The sequence below is a fragment of the Leucoraja erinacea genome, chromosome 12, assembly GCF_028641065.1.
Source record: "Leucoraja erinacea ecotype New England chromosome 12, Leri_hhj_1, whole genome shotgun sequence".
In the NCBI taxonomy this organism is placed as follows: Eukaryota; Metazoa; Chordata; class Chondrichthyes; order Rajiformes; family Rajidae; genus Leucoraja; species Leucoraja erinaceus.
In genome coordinates, this window is record NC_073388.1 from 32,631,781 (window position 1) to 32,656,230 (window position 24,450).

At 43.4% G+C, this 24,450-nt stretch overlaps 1 protein-coding gene across 1 annotated transcript in view; it reads left to right on the forward strand.

Annotated features, from left to right (window-relative positions):
• Positions 1–24,450, forward strand: part of LOC129702238 (protein diaphanous homolog 2-like) — an 85,992-nt gene that overhangs the window by 45,128 nt on the left and 16,414 nt on the right. Inside the window, exons 2-3 of the mRNA XM_055643899.1 lie at positions 14,437–14,469; positions 16,451–16,627. Of these exons, the coding sequence (XP_055499874.1) occupies positions 14,437–14,469; positions 16,451–16,627 (210 nt within the window). The remainder of the gene's footprint in view (positions 1–14,436; positions 14,470–16,450; positions 16,628–24,450) is intronic.

A 24,450-nucleotide genomic window follows, 5' to 3' on the forward strand; every position in this document is an offset into this window, starting at 1 on the left:
TGGATGAAGGGTGTTATGAGGTTTGGAGTTGGTTTTACAGGTGTATAAAACCTGGACAGCGGTGAATAGCCACAATCATTCCCTGGCGTAGGGGGTTCTGAAGCTTCAGGCATGAATTTAAGATTAGTGGATAAAGATTTAAAGGATATGAGAGACGTCTTTTTTATATAGAGGGTGATGTGTAGATGGAAACTGGTAGAGTTAGGCAGAAGGAACCATGTATGCTGCGTAGTTCCAAGACTGACTTTCTTAAGGGCCTGTCCCACTTAGGCGACTCTTTAGGCAACTGCCAGGGACTAGTTTTAATGCAATTCACCTACGACACCTGGCGACAACCTACAGCAAAAATTGTCGCCACTGTCGCTGAAAGTTTTTCAACATGTCGTAAATTTTGTGGCAGTCGCCTGTAGTCACCCAAAAAATCGCCTGTGAGGCAGAGGTCCACTTGCACCTCCTCCGACCTCATCTACTGAATCCGCTGTTCCAGGTGTCAACTCCTCTGCACCGGTGAGACCAAGTGCAGGCTTGGCGATCGTTTCATTGAACACCTCCACTCAGTCCGTCTGAACCTACCTGATCTCCCGGTGGCTCAGCACTTCAACTCCCCTCCCATTCCCAATCTGACTTTTCTGTCCTGGGCCTTCTCCATTGTCCCAAGGAGAGTGAGACCCAGCGCAAATTGGAGGAACAGCACGTCATATTTCACTTGGGTAGTTTACAGCCCAGTGGTATGAACATTGATCTCTAACTTCAGATAGCCCTTGCTTTCTCTCTCCATCCATTTCCCCTTCCCAATTCGCCCATGAGTCTTACTGTCTCTGACTACATTCTATCTTTGTCCCACCCCCTTCCCTGACCGCAGTCTAAATGTCGCCCGTTCCTTCTCTCCAGAGATGCTGTACCACCCGCTGAGTTACTCCAGCATTTTATGTCTACCTATATTCTGGTCTATCTGATTCTGAAAGTTATGTCATTCTAATATAAAGTAACAAAGTTGTCTTTAAGGTTATGTTCAGATTGTGCTTCTGCAGATTGTTTGATTAACTGTGTAATAGTTTACTAGCTTCTAGTGGCAGATGCTAGATGTTGCAGCCATGCTGTCAACGGTTATTTTGCATAATTTTCACTGGTCATTTGGACCTGAATCCAATTTGTTGTGGCTTGCAAGTTGGGTTTTTTTCTGCCTCAAGCAATGCATGGCAGACCAGTTAAGAGCTCTGAACTACTTTCAGGATTTAATTAATTTACTGATATACAGTAAAATAATTTTTACATGCACCTGATTGTTTGGAAATTCTTGTGGTTCGGTATCTGACTCGCCTCTTTTTAAACTCACATGGTTCACTGGAACGCTTACAATTCTCCTATGTAACAACTTTTAAAAATTGAATTAAAAGTGTTCGTATTAATACAATAATGTCATATGGTTCTGGAAATCTGCTAGTAAATCACCACTGAGTCTCAAACATGTCCGTTTAAGGGTTTTTCTTGGAGTCACAATAAAAACTAAAAATTATTAAGCTGAAAAGATATGATCAGTAGGTTGTGGCTGTTTCAAAAGTACACATTTATTCCTGAAGTAAGTGGAAGTAGAATTTTTAAGGTTATTCAACTTTTTCATAATCTTGAAATCCAGGCACTCACCGACTTGGGTAATACGTAAGCAATTCTTTAAGCCATGCTCTATTTCTGAGTTGCATGTCTTGGTAGTAGTGTTCTACTATGCATGCAGCCATTTCTGCAAACCTGTCAGCTGTTCTTGGGATGCTCCTATAAGGTCTCCCAGCCGGAGCTTCCACACAGCGGGCACAGAGGCTCCTTGGGCACTCAGGAGAGGCAGTAGCTCTTCAGTTCCTGACTTGAATAACATGACTTAAATCCCTGTGCCACGAGTTCATTCCACGAGTTCTCCCGAGTTTGCCCTGATTCGAACTCGGAGATTTACGGTAATGGCCACTCGTCGGTACTCGGGGCTCTCGTGGAAATTTTTCATAATGTTGAAAATTCTTCACGAGTCTTCTCGGGCTTACCTGCCATTAGCGCTTGGAGACGTCCCTGAGCTCCGTCATACCTGCTACGTTCATTCTCCGTGCTTACCATGAGTTTGATTTAAAAAAAAACTCAGGAGAGCTCTTGGAATGAACTCGCACTGTGGGACAGGGCTGTTATGCGGGATGTAACCCTTGCGTAAGCCAGGGTGCATCTGTATTGTATTATTGTACCAGAGTGGAACAGTTTCTAATGCAGCAGTTTGTAATGTTGTGTTTTAGAAAAATAATAGACGGAAATTAGCCATATGGCCTGACAAGCCTGCTTTACCATTCATCTTGATGTACCGCAGTGCCATTTTACAGCAATTTGCCTTTATCCTTTGATTCTTTCAGTGTTGACAATCTATCAATCTCAGTTTGCTCCCACAAACAAGGTCATGATTTCTGCAGAGATCTAAAGGGGAAGTAGAAAAGGAAATGAAGCAAAGTGACTTGCAGCAAACTATATAGTCCAAAAATAATCATTGGCCATATGAACAGGAAAGAATTCTTGGTGGAAAGGTGGGGTTGATCAGAAACCGGAGCAGAAATCTATATATAACAGCCGATCTCAACGCTAGAATATTAAATTAGAACTTTTCCGCAGATGAAGATGCAGCTAGAGTTGGAAGCTACCTTGGAAAAAATGGATCATGATACTAGAAAGGCTGGTTGAACTTTAGATAAACCAAATTTGTGCACTGTGATTCTGGGAAGGGAGAAACTTGTGGAGTCCCTTTTCATAACCTTCTAATACTTATAGATTCAGGATGGTGCCTGAAAACTAGAACATTGCAAATGTTGCACTGTAGTAAAACAATTTATCTGTGAATTAGGGTTGTCAATGCAGAAGGGAACTGGAGGATTCCAAGAGAATTCCAGAGGCCAACAACCATCCTTATTAAAATTGTTCAGAGTGAGACAGCATTCATAAGAGAAAATTGTCAAACTTTCTGACACTTTCTGAAGTTTCTTTGATTTATTTCTTTTGCAGACCTGCACATTTAGGAATATACCAAAAGATCATCCTGGATCCCATTTCATCTTTTAATTTTCCACCTTGTTTTCTGATATCAAATCATGTCATGTCAAATCATGTCAAATAATGATTCTAGAGGAAGACGGGAAGAACTTTTCAGTAAATCTATGAATAGCCTCGGGTTCTAAACAGTGGGCTAAACATATTAACTCAAGAGTTCAAGAGAGTTTATTGTCATGTGTCCCTGATAGGACAATTAAATTCTTGCTTTGCTTTAGCACACCAGAACATAGTAGACACGAATATAGAACAGATCAGTGTGTTCATATATTGTATAAATATATACACACATGAATAAATAAACTGATGAAGTGCAAATAAACAGATTATCGGCTATTAATGTTCAGAGTTTGTCTGAGCCGAGTTCAATAGCCTGATGGCTGTGGGGAAGTAGCTATTCCTGAACCTGGTCATTGCAGTCTTCAGGCTCCTGTACCTTCTACCTGAATGTAGTGGGGAGATGAGTGTATGGCCCGGATGGTGTGGTCTTGATGATGCTGTCAGCCTTTTTGATGCAGCAACTGTAATAGATCCCATCGATGGACAGGAGGTCAGTGCCGATGATGGACTGGGCAGTGTTTACTACTTTTTGTAGTCTTTTCAGCTCCAGGGCGCTCAAGTTTCCGAACCAAGCCACGATGCAACCAGTCGGCATGCTCTCTACTGTGCACCTGTGGAAGTTAGAGAGCGTCCTCCTTGACATACCGACTCTCCGTAATCTTCTCAGGAAGTGGAGGGGCTGATGTGCTTTCTTTTTGATTGCATCAGTGTTCTCGGACCAGGAAAGATCTTCAGAGATATGCACGCCCAATAATTTGAAGCTCTTGATCCTTTCCACCATTGACCTGTTGATATAAACAGGACTGTGGGTCTCCATCCTCCCCCTTCCAAAGTCCACAATCAGTTCCTTTCCTGGTGTTGAGGGCCAGGTTATTGTGCTGGCACCATTTGGTCAGTCAGTTGATCTCACTTATGTATTCTGACTCATCCCCATCAGTGATACGTCTCACAACAGTGGTATCGTCAGCGAACTTGATGATGGAGTTCGCACTATGACCGGCTACGCAGTCATGAGTATAGAGTGAGTACGGCAGGGGGCTAAGCATGCAACCTTGAGGTGCTCCCGTGCTGATTGTTATCGAGGCTGACACATTTCCACCAATACAAACTGACTGGTCTGCGAATGAGGAAGTCGAGGATCCAATTGCAGAGGGATGCGCAGAGACCCAGTTCTGCGAGTTTGGTAACCAGCTTGGAGGGGATGAATGTATTAAATGCCGAGCTGTAATCAATGAATAACAGCCTGACATATGAGTTTTTGTTGTCCAAGTGGTCCAGAGCGGAGTGGAGAGCCAGCGAGATCGCATCCACCATTGATCTGTTGTGGCGGTAAGCGAACTACAGAGGGTCCAGGTTTCTGTCGAGGTAGGAATTGATTTGCACCATGATCAACCTCTCAAAGCACTTCAACACCAAAGACGTTAGTGCCTCTGGGCGATAGTCATTCTGGCACGTCATCTTGCTCTTCTTGGGCACCGGTATAATTGATGCCCTTTTAAAGTAGGTGGGAACCTCAGACCTCAGAAGTGAGAGTTTGAAATTGTCCGTAAAAACTCCAGCGAGTTGGTCCCCACAGGTTTTTAGAACACGACCGGGTATACCATCAGGTCCAGGCGCTTTTCGAGGGTTCACCCCCTGAAGAATTTTCTGACGTCGGCCTCTGTGACTGTGGCAGAAATACCATCACAGCGAATGGGGGCTCGAGAAGGCACATCAGTGTTCTCCCTATCAAAGCGTGCGTAAAACGCATTGAGCTTGTCAGGAAGTGATGTTTCGCTGACATTTGAGCTGCCTCCTGATCTCGCCTTGTAGGAGGTGATTGCATTCAAACCCTGCCACAGCTGCTGAACATCTGTCTCATCCTCCAGTTTGGAGCAGGTCCCTTTTGGCCTTTTTGATGGCCTTACCAAGGTTGTATCTGGACATCTTGTAGACCACTGTATCATCAGCTAGCTTTGAGCTTAATACTTGAATGAATGCCTGAGTAATTTTCCTCACTCTCTATGCAAATTACTTACAATAAACACCAGATCTTCCCAAACTGTGGCACGTCAAGACTATACAGACCAATATAGTGGAGCACTGAACAATATAGTTTCCGAGTTTTAGAATTGAATGTGTTGGATTTTGCCTTGCAAATGAGGTTCTGAGACTGTAGTGTTTTCTTTCAAAAGTGTAATTTGTGGACGAGAATGAGGTGAGCAGCAAGGTGCAATGCAGTGCAAACTCAATAGCTGACTGAAAAAGTAGGTCATGAACAGCACTTTCTGCAAGTTATAACTTTACAGTTGGATTGTGGACTAATTAGTACATTTGCATTTATTTATGTGCACTGCTACACATTTCACAGTAGTGCAATACACTATTCCTGCTGACACAATCTGCAGATGATAGAATTGTGAGGAAAAAACAAAGTGCTGGAGTAAGAGGTCCGGTAGTATCCATCAAGGGAATAGTTTGATGCCGTTTTGGATTGGGAACATTGTTCATCTTGTCAATTAATATTAGAAAGGACTGTTCTACCAGTCTTGTTGAGTGTGATAGAAGATCTTTTTTAGTAATGCTTGCCATTTTATTCAAATGTACTTGCCATTAGCAGTAATTTATGGAAACAATGCAAAATATTTCCTTGCTTGGAGTCCACAGATTGTAAAAGTTCACTTATCAGTTTGCATTTAAAAAATAGCTTTGACTAAATCAATGTACTCATCCTTTAAACTTGCAAGGATGGGGGAATAGGGGAACATAGCCTGAGGTCTTTGCTGAAGATTGTTCATTTCGGATCAAAGAAAAGGCCGGAGAAAAGAACATGTCCTAGGGGTGCAACTTTGGAGAGATGGAGTCTTAAGAAAGTGAAGGTGAAGAAAAGTCAGAATCTTAGTTGGAGTTCATCTTTGACATCAAGGGAGGCAGCAGTGAAGAAAGCAAATCACATGTTGGCCTTTATAACTAGAGGAATCAAATATAGGAGCCAAGAGGTCCTTCTGCAGTTGTACAGAGCCCAAGTGAGACCACACCTGGAGTATTGTGTGCAGTTTTGGTCCCCTAATTTGAGAAAGGACATTCTTGCTATTGAGGGAGTGCAGCGTACGTTTACAAGGTTAATTCCCGGGATAGTGGGGCTGTCATATGCTGAGAGAATAGAGCAGCTGGGCTTGTACACTCTGGAGTTTATAAGGATGAGAGGAGATCCCATTGAAACATATAAGATTGTTAAGGATTTGGACACGCTAGAGGCAGGAAACATGTTCCCGATGTTTGGTGAGTCTTAAGAATAAGGAGTAAGCCAATTAGAATGGAGACAAGGAAACACTTTTTCTCACAGAGAGTGGTGAGTCAGTGGAATTCTCTGCCTGAGGGCGGTGGATGCGGGTTCTCTGGATGCTTTCAAGAGAGCTAGATAGGGCTCTTAAAAATAGCAGACTCGGGGTATATGGGCAGAAGGCAGGAACGGGGTACTGATTGGGGATGATCAGCCATGATCACGTTGAATGGCGGTGCTGGCTCGAAGGGCCGAATGGCCTGCTCCTGCATCTATTGTCTATAACATTGGCTCTCGCTGCATGAAGGAGGCAGAGAATAGAATAGTATTGTCGAAAGTCAAATCAGGGCAGGACTTTCATGGTGAATGGTAGGGTGGTGGAGAGTGTTATAGAACGGGAGTACAGGTAAATAGTTCCCTGATAGTGGTGTCATAGCGAGATAGGGTAGTCAAGAAGGTTCTCGGCACCTTGGCCTTCATCAGTGAGGTTATTGTGTATAGAAGTTGGGGTGTTGTGTTACAGTTGTATATGTTTATGTGGATGCATTTGGAGTATTTTGCTCAGTTTAGGTCACCCCGCTATGGAAGGATGTTCTTAAGCTTGAAAGAGTGCAGAGAAAATTTGAGGATGTTGCCAGGGCATGAGGGCCTGAGCTATGGGGCGAGATTAGACAGACTGAACTTTTTTTTTTGGAGCGCAGGGGGCTGAGGGGTGATTTTACAGAGGTATCTAGGATCATGACAGGAATAGATTAGGTCAATGCACAGCTTTTTACCCTGAATAGGGGAATAAAAATCCAAAGGACATAGATTGAACATGAGAAGGAATAGATTTAATCAGAAGGGTCTGGATCTGAAACGCCACCCATTCCTTCTCTCCAGACATGCTGCCGGTCCTATTGATTTAGTCCAGCATTTTGGGTCTATCTTAGATTTAATAGGAACCCGAGGGGCTAATTTTTTACTGAGGGTGGTGGGTATAAGGAATATGCTGCCAGAGGAATTAGTTGAGGCCAGTACTATAACACAGTTTGAAACATCTGGACAGGTACGTGAATAGGAAAGGTTCAGATAAGTATGGGCCTAACTGGGGAAGGTGGCACTAGCGTAGATGGGACAGTTTGATCAGCATGGACAATTTGAGCAGAAGGGCCTTCTTCTGTGCACTATGACTATAAAATGCTATGCATGATTATCTAGCCAAACTCAAATACAGTAGGTAGAGAAAAGGGAAGATACAGAGTGCAGAATATAGTTTTCCGTATTGTAGTGCACTCGTTCTATGTACAAAGTCCAATGTCGGCAATGGAATAATGGTTAATCAGACAGTACCCGAGCCTTTGGAAGGATTGTTTACAAGCATGGTAATGGGATGAAGCTCTACCTGTGTCTAGTTTTGAGCTTCCATATGTTCTGCCCAATGGGCGTGGGAAGAAGGAATCATGGGTGGGAGAAGTATTTGATTATATTGGTTGCTTTTTCAAGGCAGCATGAAGTGTAGATGGGGTCAATGGTGGGGAATCTGGTTTGTTTGATGGACTGGATAATATCCACAAATCTGCAATTTCTTGTAGTCTTGGGCAGAGTTGTTCCCTAATCAAGCTGTGATGCAATCTGTCAGTATGTTTTCTAAGCTGCATCTGTAGAAGTTTGTGTAGACTAGTAGCTAGGGCAGTAATGTGTGTGAGTAATGTAAACAGTAATAAAACAGTAGTGAAGACATAGTGCGTTTTGACCCGTCTTTACATCGTGTCATAGTAGTACCTTGCGCCTCCTGTTTATTGGGTTTTATTTATTTTTTCGCCCAGTTCCCTGCCCTTGAGTGTTTCTCTCCCGTGTCCCTGCCATGGCCAACTCTTGTCGCAAGCCTGATGTGCTGGTTTTCGACTCCGACATTGCCCATCGGTGGGCTGTCTTCCAACGCGACTTTGAGCATTACATTGCCATCGCCCATCCTAATGCCACCCCTGCTATGCAGTCCCACCTGCTCCTCAACTTGGCTGGCCCGGAGGCCCTGGAACGATCAGACTCGTTTGAATACGTTGACGGCGAGGATGCTCGGGACCCGGTATGTCTTTTGGCTAAGTTCACCGGTCTGTGCGACATTCCCACCAACTGCATTCTAGAGCGCTTTAAGTTTTTCACTAGGCGCCAGAACCCCAGTGAACACCTACATTGCCGCGCTATGGCATCTGGCACGGCATTGCCGCCTGGACGCGCTGACCCCCGATCAAATGACCCACGATGTCCTGGTGTTCGGTCTCCAGGACGAGAAACTGCGGGCTGAACTTCTAAGGAAGCCCGATCTGACTTTGACCGAGGCTCTACACGCCTCTCGCATGGCGGCGGCTGTCGCCTCCATGGCATCGCCTGCTGCTCAGGACATTAACGCTGCCATTGTTGCTGGCCGCCAGTGGATCGATGGCCCGCCGCGCCAGTGTGGTTCCCCTGCCCCCTTGTGGGGCGGCCCACGTCGTTGCCCCAACTGCAACTTTGCATCCCATCAGTTTAATGTTTGCCCCGCGCTGGGGAAGACTTGTAATTTCTGCAAGAAGTTGAATCACTTTTCGGCTGCTTGTCGTTCCCGTGGGAATCCGGCTCCTGCCCCCAGGAGAATGCTAATCAACCTTGCGGAGGCTGATAGCGCGCTCGGTTCACAGTACCAATCGGACGAACTCCCTGATTCTGATACAAGTTCCTCCCATGATGAATCAAGCATTTTTTCATTGTTGGGTGCACCTGCGCTGATTACGGATCCCTCGGTGTGTGTTACTGTGAATGGGTCGACCTTCTCAGTGGAACTCGACACGGGGGCGGTTGCCAATGTTATGTCGGTGAGCCTCTTTAAGAAGATAAGGTCTGGTGAGAAGGTCACTCCCGGCAACTCCCATCTACATGCCTATGGGGGCGGTGTGCTCGTACCAGTCGGAAAGGCAACCCTTATCTGCAAGGTTTTGAAGGCTTCTCGGCTCCTCACTTTTTATCTGCTGGACACTGAACACCACGCTGTTGGGTGCCCGTGCGTGCCAGGACCTCGGTTTGAGCCAGTTCTATTGGCCCGGCATGGCCCCGGACATCCGGGACAGGGTCTCCGCCTGCTCCACCTGCGATAGCCTCTCTCCCCACCAGCAACGGCAGCCGCTTCTGCAACAGCCTGCCCCCGACCTGCCATGGATGGCAGTCGCCACTGACATCTTCGAGTGGCGTGGCAAGCACTTCCTGGTCCTTGTGGATTCCTACTCCAGCTGGTTCGAGGTGGACCAGCTGACCTCCCTCACATCTACTGCTGTCATTGGGAAGCTGCGCCGCCACTTCGCAACCTTTGGCTCCCCTGCGAGGTTGCAGTCGGACAACGGTAGCCAGTTTTCCAGTGCGGACTTTTGTCACTTCACCAGCAGCCCCGAGTACCCGCAAAGCAACGGCCTCGCTGAGCGCGCCGTCCGCAGTGCCAAGGAACTGTTGGAGCACTGCAGACTTTCCCAGTCGGATTTTCACCTGGCCCTCCTCAACCTCCGCAACATTTCCCGAGACCCTGCCCTGGGCTCGCCTGCTCAGCGTCTTATGTCCCGCACCACGCGGTGCCTTCTGTCCTCTGCCCTGCTGCTGTCCAGGAGCGCATTGCCTAAAAGCAAGATATACAGAAACGCTCCCACGACAGGTCCTGCCGTCCCCTTCCGCGTCTGTTCCCTGGTCAGGTCGTCCGGATGCAGTCCCCCTCCGGACACTACTGACTGGCGGTGGTCGCGGCTCTGCCGGCTCGCCGCGCTCTTACCTCGTCGACCATGAGGGTACCATCTATCGCCGATCCCGCCAGCATTTGCGGCTCGTCAATGAGCCCACTCCTCCCCCTGGTGCCCCTTTTGCCCCCCCCGATTTCTTCCTCTCTGCCTCCCGCTCCTCGCATGCCCAGAACTGTGCCCTCTCAGCTCTTTGTGCCAAAGTCCCCTGCTGCCAGTCCGCCATCGCCCATTTGTTTGCCCGCCGCTGTGCCGGTTTCCCCTCCCCGGGCGCCGCTCCGTTCCCCTCCTGCCCTGTCTCCGGCGCTTTCGCCCGCTCACGCTCCTGTTCCTGTTGTTCCTGCGGAGGAGGGGGAGGGCGAATTGCGCACTCGCTCCGGGCGGCTGGTCAGGCCGCCTGTACGTTACGTGGAATTTGTTTAACTGTTGCCTGACTGCGTGTGCGGTTAACTGCTGTAGCGTATGAGTCGTGGTCGCCCTGTCACTGCCGTCCTGCTTTGCTCCCAAGAGAAAGGATGTAGACTAGTGCATGTTCCTTTAACATAGTGACCTCACCACTACTAACCACTGCCTATATCACCAGTATAATTGTAACCTCCCCACCTCTAGATCGCTCTCTAGCTCCGGTGACAGACCACGGACAGCTAGGGCAGTAATGTGTGTGAGTAATGTAAACAGTAATAAAACAGTAGTGAAGACAGTGCGTTTTGACTCGTCTTTACAGTTTGCAAGAGGATGTGGAGACTTGGTGAATTTCCATCGTTTCCTGAGGAAGAAGAGGTATTAGTGCACCTTGGTGGTTGTTTGAGCATTGTTGGTCCATGACGGATCATTTGTAATCTTTACACCAAGGAACTTGAAGCTCTCGGCCATTTCAACTTCGAGATCATTGATGCTGATTGACCTGTGATCATGAATAGGTCCAAATTATTAATGGTAGAGTTTCTCACTTTTGTAACCTGATGGCCTGGTGCCCTGGAAGTACTGAGTAAGTGTGGGATATTGATGATGTCGACATTGGCCTGGCCTTGTGCAATGCCCTGTGCAGCTGCTGCGTTTATCGTGTTTGTTCACACAGCGTCTGACTCATCTTTTCGTTAACCTGCAACTGCGCCTGCTCAGAGAAACCTCCAATGCCGCCTCCTGCAATAGCCTCTTTGCTTCTCTTCACCAAGGCCTGCTTGACGAACAGTATACATTTTCCTGATGTGACCACAACTCTCTGGGCTACATGAGAACAGTTAATGGAGAAGTCTTGAGGACAATCTGTATTACCTTCAGAGGTGCTAGGCATCCTAAAGCATATAAGGGCCTTATATTATATGAGAGCATGCTGGCCAGCTAGTGAAAAAAATCTGGCTGAGATCGATGAATCATTGTTCAACATTGGTGAGGTTCTGAATGACTGGATATTGGGTAATGTTGAGTCTCTATTTAAGGAGGCAAGGAAAAACTATATAAACACCAGCAAGAATGTTGATAAAGTCCTGCATGGTAGGCTACTCTGATAGGGTTAGATTGTATGGGATCCAGGAAGAGCTAGCTGACTGGGTATATAATTTATTGCATAGAAGGATGCAAAGGGTGGTGGTGGTGGAAGATTGTTTTTCAGACTGGAGTCCTATGACTAGTGTGCCTCGGTGATTGGTGCTGCGTTCTTTGCTATTTGTGGTTTATATTGATGATTTGGATGAGAATATGCAAGGCATGATGATTAAGTTGGCAGACAACTAAAGTGGGTGATATCATAAATTACAGCAGGATCTTGACCAGCTATGCAAGTGGAGTTAGGATTGGCAAATAGTTTAATGAAGGTAAGTGTGAGGTGTTGTGTTGTAGGAAGTCATAAGCCCTGGGGACTGTTGTGGAGTAAAGGGTTCTTGGAGATACGGGTACTTCCCTAAAAGTGGCTTTAGCTATATAAGCAGGTAAATACGGCTTTTGGTACATTGTCCTTCATTAGTCAGGGTATTGAGTATATATGTTGGCAGATGGTTATATTTGTACAAGACCTTGATGAGGCCACATTTGTTAAGTTTTGATCACCTGCTATAGGAAGAAAGCCATTAAGTTGGAAAGGGTGCAGGGAAGATTTATAAGGATGTTGCCTTGACTCGGACCTGAGCTACAGGGAGAGATTAAGCGGGCTGGGACTTTATTCTTCAGAGCGCAGGAGGCTGAAGGGTGATATTGTAGAGGTGTATAAAATTATGAGAGGAATAGATATAGAGAATATTACCCAGAGTAGGGGAATCAAGAACCAGATGACACAGGTTTAAGTTGAGGGGGGGAAAGATTTAATGGGAATCTGAGGGGAAACTCTTTCTCTCAGAAGGTGTAAGTATATGACATGAGCTGCCAGAGGAGGTTGTTAAGGCAGGTACCATATGCCATTTAAAAGACACCTCGATTGGCACATGGATTGGAAAGGTTCTGAGGGCTATGGACCAAATTTGGGCAAATAAGATTGGTTTAGATGGGGAATCCTGGTTGGCATGGTAAAGTTGGGCCGAAGGACCCGTTTCTGTGCTGTATGACTTGGAAGCTCCCCAAACTTCCAATCCTGAGTATTTTCTGTCCCTTTGCTACTTTCCTTTCTATGTTGATAAACAAGGAAGAGCACTATTTCATTGACTGAGGGGAAAGGTGGATGTAATGGAGAGGTGATTTAATTGTCAATGTCCAACTTAATGCTATGGGACCTTATCGGTGTCAGTTTTGGGAATTCCAAGGCTGTGTTTGTCTTGTCTGTTTGGTGTTGTATAGCATTCTTAGATGGTTTTGTCCTGCCTGTAGAATGGTATGCATTTTGTAAGTGTAATGGACTAGGGCAGGTTTATAATGTTATCAGTCTGTGGGTATGGCAGTGGCAGGTTGTTGTAAATGGCAGTCAGCCCCCATTGCTGTATATGAATGTGTTACCAGATGAATAGAGCTCCCTGATGCCCCCCCCCTCCCCCTTCCCCTGCTTTAGTGCAATAGATACTGTTCAACTGGCCCATTTCCAAGGGCAGTTAAGAGTGTGTCATACACTGTTGGTCTGGAGTTAATATCGTCCATACAAGGGAAGGATGGCATACATCCTTCCTGAACGGCCAGTGAATCAGATTGATTTTAATGATCCTAGCGTTTTGTTGTCACCATCACTAATACAGTAAATCCAGATTTTAGAATTGGGGTTGCAATTTGAATTTGTGAACCTTGTCCATGCCATTTGACTATTATTAATGTATCTTAAGAGTTATAACTTTGTTCTGCTTATTGTATTATTTTTTTCAAATTGTCTGGTGTTAAACTATGCCGTCTATCAGATAGAATATGCTTCAGTTGTGAAAAACTTCTTTCTACCCTAGCTGAGGTCACTGGTGGATACCTGAAACAAGCTACAGACTCGATATTCATGTCGATATCTTGTGCATTACAACTACCTTTGAGAACTTTAGCTATGTTTTGTATTTCTTCAAGATCTTTGTTGGCTAAAATCGCTCTCTCACATTTTCCTTGTATGTCTTTACCTGCATCGCCAGGAACTTTAAGAATATCGTCAGTTACTTTGTTGAAAACCTGCACGTTATTCACTAATGTTTCGCCATCATTGCACACTCAAGAGAAGTGGTAGCTTGTGGGAAGTTTGCAAAATTGGAAGCAATAAATAGATTTTGGAGAAGACTGAGCCAGCGGGTAGCGGCACGAATTAATAAATGACCGACAGTGACGCCCCTGGTTTCGCCCCGGTGGTAGAAATATTCTTGTAATTTATACTATGTTAACACGTTAATAATAACATTAATATTAATGTGTTAACAGAAAACACCATTGGAATCACGGTACAACGAGGGAAAATAGCACCACATTTTAGCAAAACGGCAAAAAAGGCTAATTTAGGCACTCGATCGTGAAAAAGGCATTATTCTGGTGAAATCATGAAAGGCACATGGCATTCATGACAAAATCCTGGCTCTAATAATTACAGACTGAGTTTTCTGATATTAAAATGTTTCAATATTGCTCTGTGCAATATTATTGACATTTACCTTTGTACACACGATGTTTCAGGTTGCTTTACAAAATTTTACCCGAGTTTCAATCCAAGTTTGGAGTTCCCAGTACAAGAAAGTTCTGAAATGCAAAATGTCACGGTTTATTTAAAATTATTTTGGTTTTGTATTTTCTAGGTCTGGACTCTTAACAGCTTGCCTTTTTTTTTGGATAATACTACTCCACTGTTTTAGAAGTTTCATGCATTGGTTGGTTATATTTTACAGCTATGGGTGATGTGTTTTCTTTTTTCTTCTCTGCCTTCTACAGAATCTTAACATAAAAACTTTGGCGGATGATGTGGTAAGCCTGTTCTGGAAGCTATCTTTTATGTGCCTAAATCACTAAATCATGCATGCAGAAAAATCTAGGTTTTAACATTCCTTCTCAATAGGCATTAGTTATCTGCTTCAGATATGGCTTGTTGCTAATTAGAAAAATTGTAATGCATTTCCTTAGTATTACCTTCAGTGCTATAAATCAGTTCTCAGCATGCTAATACAATGTAATTAACATTCTATGGACCTGGAATAGTAGGGGATTTTTGAACAGCTTGAAATTCTGTTTTGATAATCTTTGTAAAAAAGGTGAAGAGTCAAGTAATGGTTCCCAAAACATCTTTAAAAAGATTGAGGAAAGTCTGGTTTGTGCGATGGACAAACAAAAAAATTTAAGAAATTTAAATAATTGATTGCAGTCTATGCGGTGGTATAGAGCAATTTTGCTTTGTTCGTATTTGTTCTAGATTGAGCTGGCCCATCTAGTTATCCCTTTTCTAAGCTTTAGTGTTGTGGTTACTGGACAACTGAGTGCTAATTTTTCATTTTTATGTCTAAAATTGCTAATATCAATAGCTTACAAACTTAACATGATAAACTACAGTTGCAGTGGAAACCTGACAACTGCAGAAGTGGTAATGAACTGGCATGTTAAAGCATATTGCATTAAACAGGAAAGTACTTGGAATATTGAAACTAGTCAAAAGATATAATGTTTCCCAGATTTAGCACTTTGCAGATTTGAAAATGTTGTGATTAAAAACAATTGGTTGTGTGTATCTGGTCTTTTTTTTTTGTAGCAATCAAAATATAACGTGGGGTTTTAAGATATTCTGAGCTTGGATTCATGAATTGTGATGTTAGAAGCATTGTTCCATGGATTTTCTAATGAATGAAAATATGTTTTATATTGAACTGAATTGTCGAGCAAAAACTCAACTTCCAGCACTTTGAAACTGATCACGATTAAGCCACTAAAAAGTAACCTTGCTGAAGTAGCAGTTAGTGCTACTGCCTGAGTTTCCAAAGATCCATGTTCAATTCCAATCTCGTGTTGTCTGAGGAGCTTGCTCATTCTCGCTGCAACTGCATGAGTTTCCTCTTTGTGGTGTTTTCTACTCACAACCCAAGATTTGGCGGTAGATTAATTGGTTTACTGTAATTTGCCCCTTGGTAAGTAGTCAAGGGGGAAATTGGAAGATATGAGAGATGAAGTTGCCTTGGTGATTAGGGGAATGTATCTGAAAGGATTGCTCTACCAGGAGGAGCAGGCATGGACTTGTTAGATCAAATAGTATACTGCATTGTAAGTACATTAATATTTTGACGTTCCTTTAATTAATTTGCACTTTATGTTCTAACTATGCATGCAAACTGGCAGGGCACATGTGTAGCATTTTATTATTGTTGTATGGCACAGTTACTTTTTCATAATGCATGTCTCGGATGAATTTATCAATAAGTATCACTTGGAATTTTCAGGATGTTAACCTGTTGAATATATCAAACTTTTTAATCTATTTTGAAGTGTGCATTTTTTCCTATCATTAAGGTTTCCCATGCTCACCTTTTTAAAGAACTGTCAGGCAACCTACCTCTTTATGTTGGTATTAATGAGTTTTAATTGGATAGTGCGGAATTTGAGCTTTCAGGTGAGTTCTTCTAAGTCGGTTCCCAATATATTCTTGTAAAAGTAGACCAAGTTAAGGAACTTGTCAATTATATCAAAAGCAACTGGAGACACTGACCGAATACAAATTCACTGAGGGGTCCTTAGCAGTCAAGGTACAGTTACTTATGATTTTAGTCTGAGTTAAAAAAGGAATTATTTTTCTAAAAAATGTAACTGGATACTGTAACAATTTTACTGCTTTATCAATGAACGAAGCTTGTGCAGTTGTTGCTTAAATACATATGATTTCATGTATGTGTTTAATGGAGTATTTTAAGGAACCGTGAACAGAGAACGTGTAGAATTAAAGTTTTAATACATTTTATTTTAACAGCGTGACAGATTGACCAGTTTTCGAAAGTCAACTGCAAAGAAAGAAAAACCTCACATACAGCATCCAACTGACTCCCAAGCAGTTATGTGCGACTTGCCTTTAGCACAACCTGTGTTTGAAGAATGTTTCATGAATCTTTCCGAGAAGGAGATTTTGGACCTCTTCGAGAAGATGATGGTAAGAACTGAGATTTGGGGAAGGGGGTTGGGGGCTGGAATTTGGCCCCATATCAATTCCATTATTTCCGAGTCTTCCATTCAAATGGTTTTAGGTGTTTTCAAGTCCAAGCAAATGGGCTGTAAATTTGTTAGTATGTTTATTCCCTTGAAATATTGAACAGTTTCTTTTCTTCGGTATTCACCAAGGAGAAGGATATTGAATTATGTGAGGTAAGGGAAACAAGTAGAGTAGCTATGGAAACTATGAGGATCAAAGAAGAGGAAGTACTGACACTTTTGAGAAATATAAAAGTGGATAAGTCTCCAGGTCCAGACAGGATATTCCCTAGGACATTGAGGGAAGTTAGTGTAGAAATAGCAGGGGCTATGGCAGAAATATTTCAAATGTCATTAGAAACGGGAATAGTGCCGGAGGATTGGCGTACTGCGCATGTTGTTCCATTGTTTAAAAAGGGGTCTAAGAGTAAACCTAGCAATTATAGACCTGTTAGTTTGACGTCAGTGGTGGGCAAATTAATGGAAAGAATACTTAGAGATAATATATATAAGCATCTGGATAAACAGGGTCTGATTAGGAACAGTCAACATGGATTTGTGCCTGGAAGGTCGTGTTTGACTAATCTTCTTGAATTTTTTGAAGATGTTACTAGGGAAATTGATGAGGGTAAAGCAGTGGATGTTGTGTATATGGACTTCAGTAAGGCCTTTGACAAGGTTCCTCATGGAAGGTTGGTTAAGAAGGTTCAATTGTTGGGTATTAATGGTGGAGTAGCAAGATGGATTCAACAGTGGCTGAATGGGAGATGCCAGAGAGTAATGGTGGATGGTTGTTTGTCAGGTTGGAGGCCAGTGACGAGTGGGGTGCCACAGGGATCTGTGTTGGGTTCACTGTTGTTTGTCATGTACATCAATGATCTGGATGATGGTGTGGTAAATTGGATTAGTAAGTATGCAGATGATACTAAGATACTAGGTGGGGTTGCGGGTAATGAAGGAGAGTTTCAAAGTCTACAGAGAGATTTATGCCAGTTGGAAGAGTGGGCTGAAAGATGGCTGATGGAGTTTAATAACAGTGAGCTGATAAGTGTGAGGTGCTACATCTTGGCAGGACAAATCAAAATAGGACGTACATGGTAAATGGTAGGGAATTGAAGAATGGAGGTGAACAGAGGGATCTGGGAATAACTGTGCACAGTTCCCTGAAAGTGGAATCTCATGTAGATAGGGTGGTAAAGAAAGCTTTTGGTGTGCTGGCCTTTATAAATCAGAGCATTGAGTATAGAAGTTGGGATGTAATGTTAAAATTGTACAAGGCATTGGTGAGGCCAATTCTGGAGTATGGTGTACAATTTTGGTCGCCTAATTATAGGAAGGATGTCAACAAAATAGAGAGAGTACAGAGGAGATTTACTAGAATGTTGCCTGGGTTTCAGCAACTAAGTTACAGAGAAAGGTTGAACAAGTTAGGGCTTTATTCTTTGGAGCGCAGAAGGTTAAGGGGGGACTTGATAGAGGTTTTTAAAATGATGAGTGGGATAGACAGAGTTGACGTGGAAAAGCTTTTCCCACTGAGAGTAGGGAAGATTCAAACAAGGGGACATGACTTGAGAATTAAGGGACTGAAGTTTAGGGGTAACATGAGGGGGAACTTCTTTACTCAGAGAGTGGTAGCTGTGTGGAATGAGCTTCCAGTGAAGGTGGTGGAGGCAGGTTCGTTTTTATCATTTAAAAATAAATTGGATAGTTATATGGACGGGAAGGGAATGGAGGGTTATGGTCTGAGCGCAGGTATATGGGACATGGGGAGATTATGTGTTCGGCACGGACTAGAAGGGTCGAGATGGCCTGTTTCCGTGCTGTAATTGTTATATGGTTATATGGTTATATGGAAACAATGTTTCTTATTAATCAAAACATAAGATTTATTTTGTATTTTGAAATTGCAACCTGTTGGCTGCTTTGCCCTCTGGCATTTGACTTTTCCAACCTGGAAAAATAGGTTCTGACTGTGCCCAATTTATACCTCGCAGAACGTTTTAAACTTTGTTCAGGACTCCTGTCAGCATCTGATACTCCAGAGAAAACAATCCAATTTTATCCACCCTCCTGTCATTCGTTAATATCGTCTAAACCAGGCAGCATCTTGGTAAACCTCTTCTGCACTCTCTTCAGTGCTGCCACATCTTTTCTGTATTTGGGGCACCAGGAACTGCACACACAAGTAAGCAATGTGACTTAGTCCTCCAGTCCATGTCCTGACTGATAAAGACAAGCATATCGTTTTTGTTTTTTTTTGTTGTTGCCATATTTATCTACTTGCATGGTCTACCATAAGGCAGTACTTATTTTGTGTCGTCGTCCATCTGGCACAATACTTTTGCAAGAACATTTCATGGTACTCTGCCTTGCCATCTTTTAAGTATAAGGTGAGGGGAGAAGTTTTTAAGGAAGATGTGCAGGGCAAGTTTTGTTTTAATAGGCCATTCTCACGGGGCGACTTGATGCAAGAGTTAACCAGAGTTGAACATCGTGGGAACCTCGTGCAATAACCATACGGCATTCGTGGACCACCGTGGCGCTAACGGCAGGTACTCGTGTAACTTGGTGACTCGGGAGAAAATTCAAGCAAGCTTAAATTTCTCCAAGAGTGAGTTGTACACTTGTGGTTGAACATTGCAACATTATAGGGACGTAGTGGCCAGTGCGATATCCGTAATAACTTTTGCGTTTACCGTGGCAACTCCTGCGAACGGTGAACCCGGAAGCTGGACAGAGGGGCCAGAAGGTGAGTAAAAATTGTCTTCTGTGGGATTGAATTTAAAAAATAAAGATTTGCATCCGCATATGGACATCAACTTATTCATGAGTTATGTTAAGAAAATAACTATAATCTTTAAAAGGGACTTTACTGAAAGGTCCCGCATTTTTATGGTCCGTGAGAAATTTTTCACATGTACTTCTTTGAGAGATACAGCTCGGAGTCCTCACCGACCAGCGATCGATGCCTTTCCGAAGCAGGGTCTGGAACGCTACCAATCAATGTTCTCCAGAGACCCGTGTAAGGAGTGAATTGCACATGCTGGTTTAAACCGAAGACAGACACAAAAAGCTGGAGTAACTCAGCGAGTCAAACAGCATCTCTGGAGAAAAATAGGTGATGTTTCGGGACGAGACACATCTTCAGACTCAATTCCGATTAGGATGTCTGAAGAAGGGTTCCGATTCGAATCGCCACCTATTCTTTTTCTCCAGAGATGCTGCCTGACCCGCTGACTTACTCCAGCGTTTTATGTTTTTCTTCCCAGATCTGACTTGGGTAACTTAGGTAACTTACACTCTCTCTCTCTCCACCATGGTCAGGATCGAATCCCGGTCTCTGGGGCTGTGAGGCAGCAACTCTACCACTGTGCTGCATATAGTCAGATTTAATAAATTGCTGGTGTTGCTTCCAAGATAAATGTGAGGTTATCCACTTTGGTGGCAAGAACAGGAATGCAGATTATTATCTGAATGGTGTCAAGTTAGGAGGCATTGATAATATTAGATCAGAATTGCATCTTTCCGCTAATAGAGTCAATTATTAGTCAATTAATAATAGAATCAATTATTGTTGGTGACATTTCACCTACCAATATCAGACTTTTTTCGCAGAGGTAAGGGCCAATTAGGCATAGCAAAAGGTATGAACACTTTTAAACATTTTTTTCCGACTATTTTGTCAAATGCAAATACAGGGAGAATGATCAAAGTGCTCACGTGGCTCACTCTGTTAGAAGCGTTCTGAGTTTAAATGTTCCGTGTATTCCTTCTTAAAGTATAAATTTTTGTGTGGCCAGGGGTGCGATTGAGAACAGCTGGGAAAGGACGGAGGGGGCGTCACGAATAACAGCGTTTCCCTGGCCATATTGTGGCCCATTCCCCAACCGTAACATTAATCAAGCTCTGTCTAACTCCGCCTTCACACCATCCCCCTGTGACATGGCTTAGTCATCGCTGGGCGGGCTGTGGGCCGAATGGGAGTCAGAGACTGACACTGAGATCCATTGTGCAGGAAGGAACTGCGGACGCTGGTTTTTACCAAAGGTAGACACAAACGCCACCTGTTCATTTTCTCCAGATATGTTGCCTGACCCATTGAGTTACTCCAACATTTTGTATCTGTGTTCACTATGAACATTGAATTATTTGATTTTAGGTAACTTACACTCTCTCCCCCCCCCCACCCCCTCCCCCCCCCCCCCCCCCCCCCCCTCCCCCATGCAGTAAATGTCGGTTAACCAGGACAAGGTTTGCAACGATGGTCCCCTCTTGGGATCACACTATCCCTAGCCAACAATTGACCTATCAGGGAACCAAATATAGACATAAAGTGCTGGAGTGACTCAGTGGGTCAGGCAGCATCTCTGGAGGGAAGCGTTAGGCGACATTTCGGGTCGGGACCCCTCTTCAAAATACCCTGCTGAGGTCATCTGTTGTTGGCCCTGATTTGTCCCGGTCTTTTCTTGCTTCCAGTTCCCCCCTACAATCATCCCGAAGAAGGGTCCCGACCAAAAATGGAATCTATTCCTTTTCTCCAGAGATGCTGCTTGGCCCGTTACTCCAGCATTTTGAGTCTAACTTGCTGATTTAGACAGTTTTTGATTATCAAGGATTCTGCGCTGACTCTTTGCAAGTACCACAGATCCCCACCTTTATAAATTTCTATCTGGCAGTGTTTTCTGTCTCAGGAATTTCAACCCTTTGTCTGTAGTTACTGTCATCAAATATAGACAAAGGGCTGAAATTCCTGAGACAGAAAACACTGCCAGATAGAAATTTATAAAGGTGGGGATCTGTGGTACTTCTGAAACACACGTTGGAAATTTAAACTTGGATGCAACTAACATCGTCTAAGTAATGTGGCATCTTCCTGCAGTAAAGTCACGGCATTAGTACAGGCATGTCTCCAAATGAGCCAATTCAACCAAGGGAGGATATTTATAGTGTGTGAAAAAAAAAGTGACATCATTTGTGCCACGTGACACTTCACAGTTCACAATGTTCATTCAAGATTTAACGTGAAAGCTCGGGAGACGGACAAGACACTCGCACAAATAACAGAAATGTCGAGTACCGTGGGAACTCTTTATCTACCCCCCGTTATATCGTGTGATATCGTGCTAGACCACGACCACTTCACTCTGGTTACATCTTGCGTCAAGTCGCCCCGTGAGAATGGCCTATAAGAGTAGTGGGAGCCTGGAAATCATTGGCAGAGGTGGTGTTGGCAGCAGATTTGAAAATGGTGTTTAAGAAGATTTTACAGTGCCCGCCATAATGTTTTGGACAACGACCCATCATTTATTTATTTGCTTCTGTACTCTACAATTTGAGATTTGTAATAGAAAAAAAATCACATGTGGTTAAAGTGCTCATTGTCAGATTTTATTAAAGGGTATTTTTTATAGATTTTGGTTTAACCATGTAGAAATTACAGCTGTGTTTATACATAGTTCCCCCATTTTAGGGCACCATAATGTTTGGGGCACATGGCTTTACAGGTATTTGTGATTGCTCAGGTGTGTTTAATTGCCCCCTTTAATGTAGGTATAAGAGAGCTCTCAGCACCTAGTCTTTCCTCCAGTCTTTCCATCACCTTTGGAAACTTATTGCTGTTTAATAACATGAGGACCAAAGTTGTGCCAATGAAAGTAACAGAAGCCATTATGAGACTGCAAAACAAAAATAAAACTGTTGGAGACATCAACCAAACCTTAGACTTACAAAATCAACTGTTTGAAACATCATTAAGAAGAAAGAGAGCACTGTTGAGCTTACTAATCGCAAAGGGGCTGGCAGGCCGAGGAGGACAGCTGATGACAGAATAATTCTCTCTATAATAAAGAAAAATTTGCAAGCACCTGTCTGACAGATCAGAAACACTCTTCAGGAGTCGGGTTTAGATTTGTCAATGACCACTGTGGACAGAAGACTTCATGACCAGAAATACAGAGACTACATTGCAAGATGCTAACCACTGGTTAGCTGTAAAAATAGGATGGCCAGGTTACAGTTTGCCAAGAAGTACTTAAAAGAGCAACCACAGTTCTGGAAAAATGTCTTATGGACAGATGAGACGAAGATTAACTTGTATCAGAGTGATGGCAAGAGCAAAGTATGAAGGAGAGAAGGAACTGCCCAAGATCCATAGCATTCCTCTTCATCTGTGAAACACGGCGGTGAGGATGTTATGGCCTGGGCATGTATGGTTGCTGAAGGTACTGACTCACTTATCATCATTGACGATACAACTGCTGATGGTAATAGCATAATGGATTCTGAAGTGTATAGACACAACCTATCTGCTCAAGTTCAAACAAATGCCCCAAAACTCATTGGCCGGCATTTCATTCTACAGCAAGACAATGATTCCAAACCTACTGCTAAAGCAACAAAATAGTTTTTCAAAGCTAAAAAATGGTCAATTCTTGAGTGGCCAAGTCAATCATCAATGAACCCATTTCAGCATGCCTTTTATATGCTGAAGAGAAAACTGAAGGGGACTAGCCCCCAAAACAAGCATAAGCTGGCTGCAATACAGGCCTGGCAGAGAACCATCAGAGAAGACACCTCAGCAACTGGTGACGTCCTTGAATCACAGACTTCAAGCAGTCATTGCAGTCACAGGATATGCAACAAAATTCTAAACATGACTACTTTCATTGTCATTACATTGCTGTGTCCCAAACATTATGGTGCCCTAAAATAGGGGGGGGGGGGGGGGGGGGGGGGGCTATGTATAAACACTGCTTTAATTTCTACATGGTGAAACCAAAATGTATAAAAATGGCCTTTATTAAAATCTGATAATGCGCACTTTAACGTGATTTTTTTCTATTACAATTCTCAAATTGTGGAGTACAGAGGCAAATAAATAAATGATGGGTCTTGGTACCAAACATTATGGAGGCACTGTAGATAGTTACATGGAAGTGCATGGAATAAAGTCACATGAATCAGGTTTCGGCAGATGAGATCAGTTTAACTTTGCACCATTATCGATGCAAACGTTGTGGGCTGCAGTTCCTGTGCTAGTAAGTCTAGCTATGCATGTGTGCACTTTGGGCAATGAATGCTGACCTTGTCCATATATCTCATAAATTAAAAAAAACTTAACATCGAAGAGGTGGCGTCTGTCTGTGGAAGAGCTTTAATGTAGGAAAGAGGAAGCTGATATAAGTGGAAATTTATATCTGAAGTGGTCAAGTTTGTAAAGCACAGCCTTTAACAAAACTAAGTGGAATGAGTTAAGAGGGACAAAGTTTAGGAATGGTAAAAATATATTGGTGGGAAAGGCAATAAATACTGTAGTTAAATACTTGACGCATTCAAATGAACATCTCATATTTATAATACGAATAGTTCTGAGTGCATAGATCCATTCAACATTATAGTGATTTGATCACAGTGATTGTTGAAAACTTTCTCAAGTGTACTTTTAAAAGGTCAACAAAATGTCTAAAGGATATGTAGTGGGCCTGATGAAGAGAGATTTTGGCCTATGTAAAATTGCACTGATGGAGCTAAGAAATAACTTGGACACTAACCAACTATATAACTAAAGAAGGTTCTCGACCCGAAATGTCGCCTATCTCCTTCGCTCCATAGATGCTGCCTCACCCGCTGAGTCCTTCTATGGAGTCCTTCGACTATGTAAAAGACCTCCCTCGACTATGTTGAAGACTAGCTTCGGGAAAATTGGACACCAAATAGTGGAGAGTGAAGACTCCTTCGACCTCCCTTCGACTATGTTGAAGACTATATACGACTACCTTCGATTAC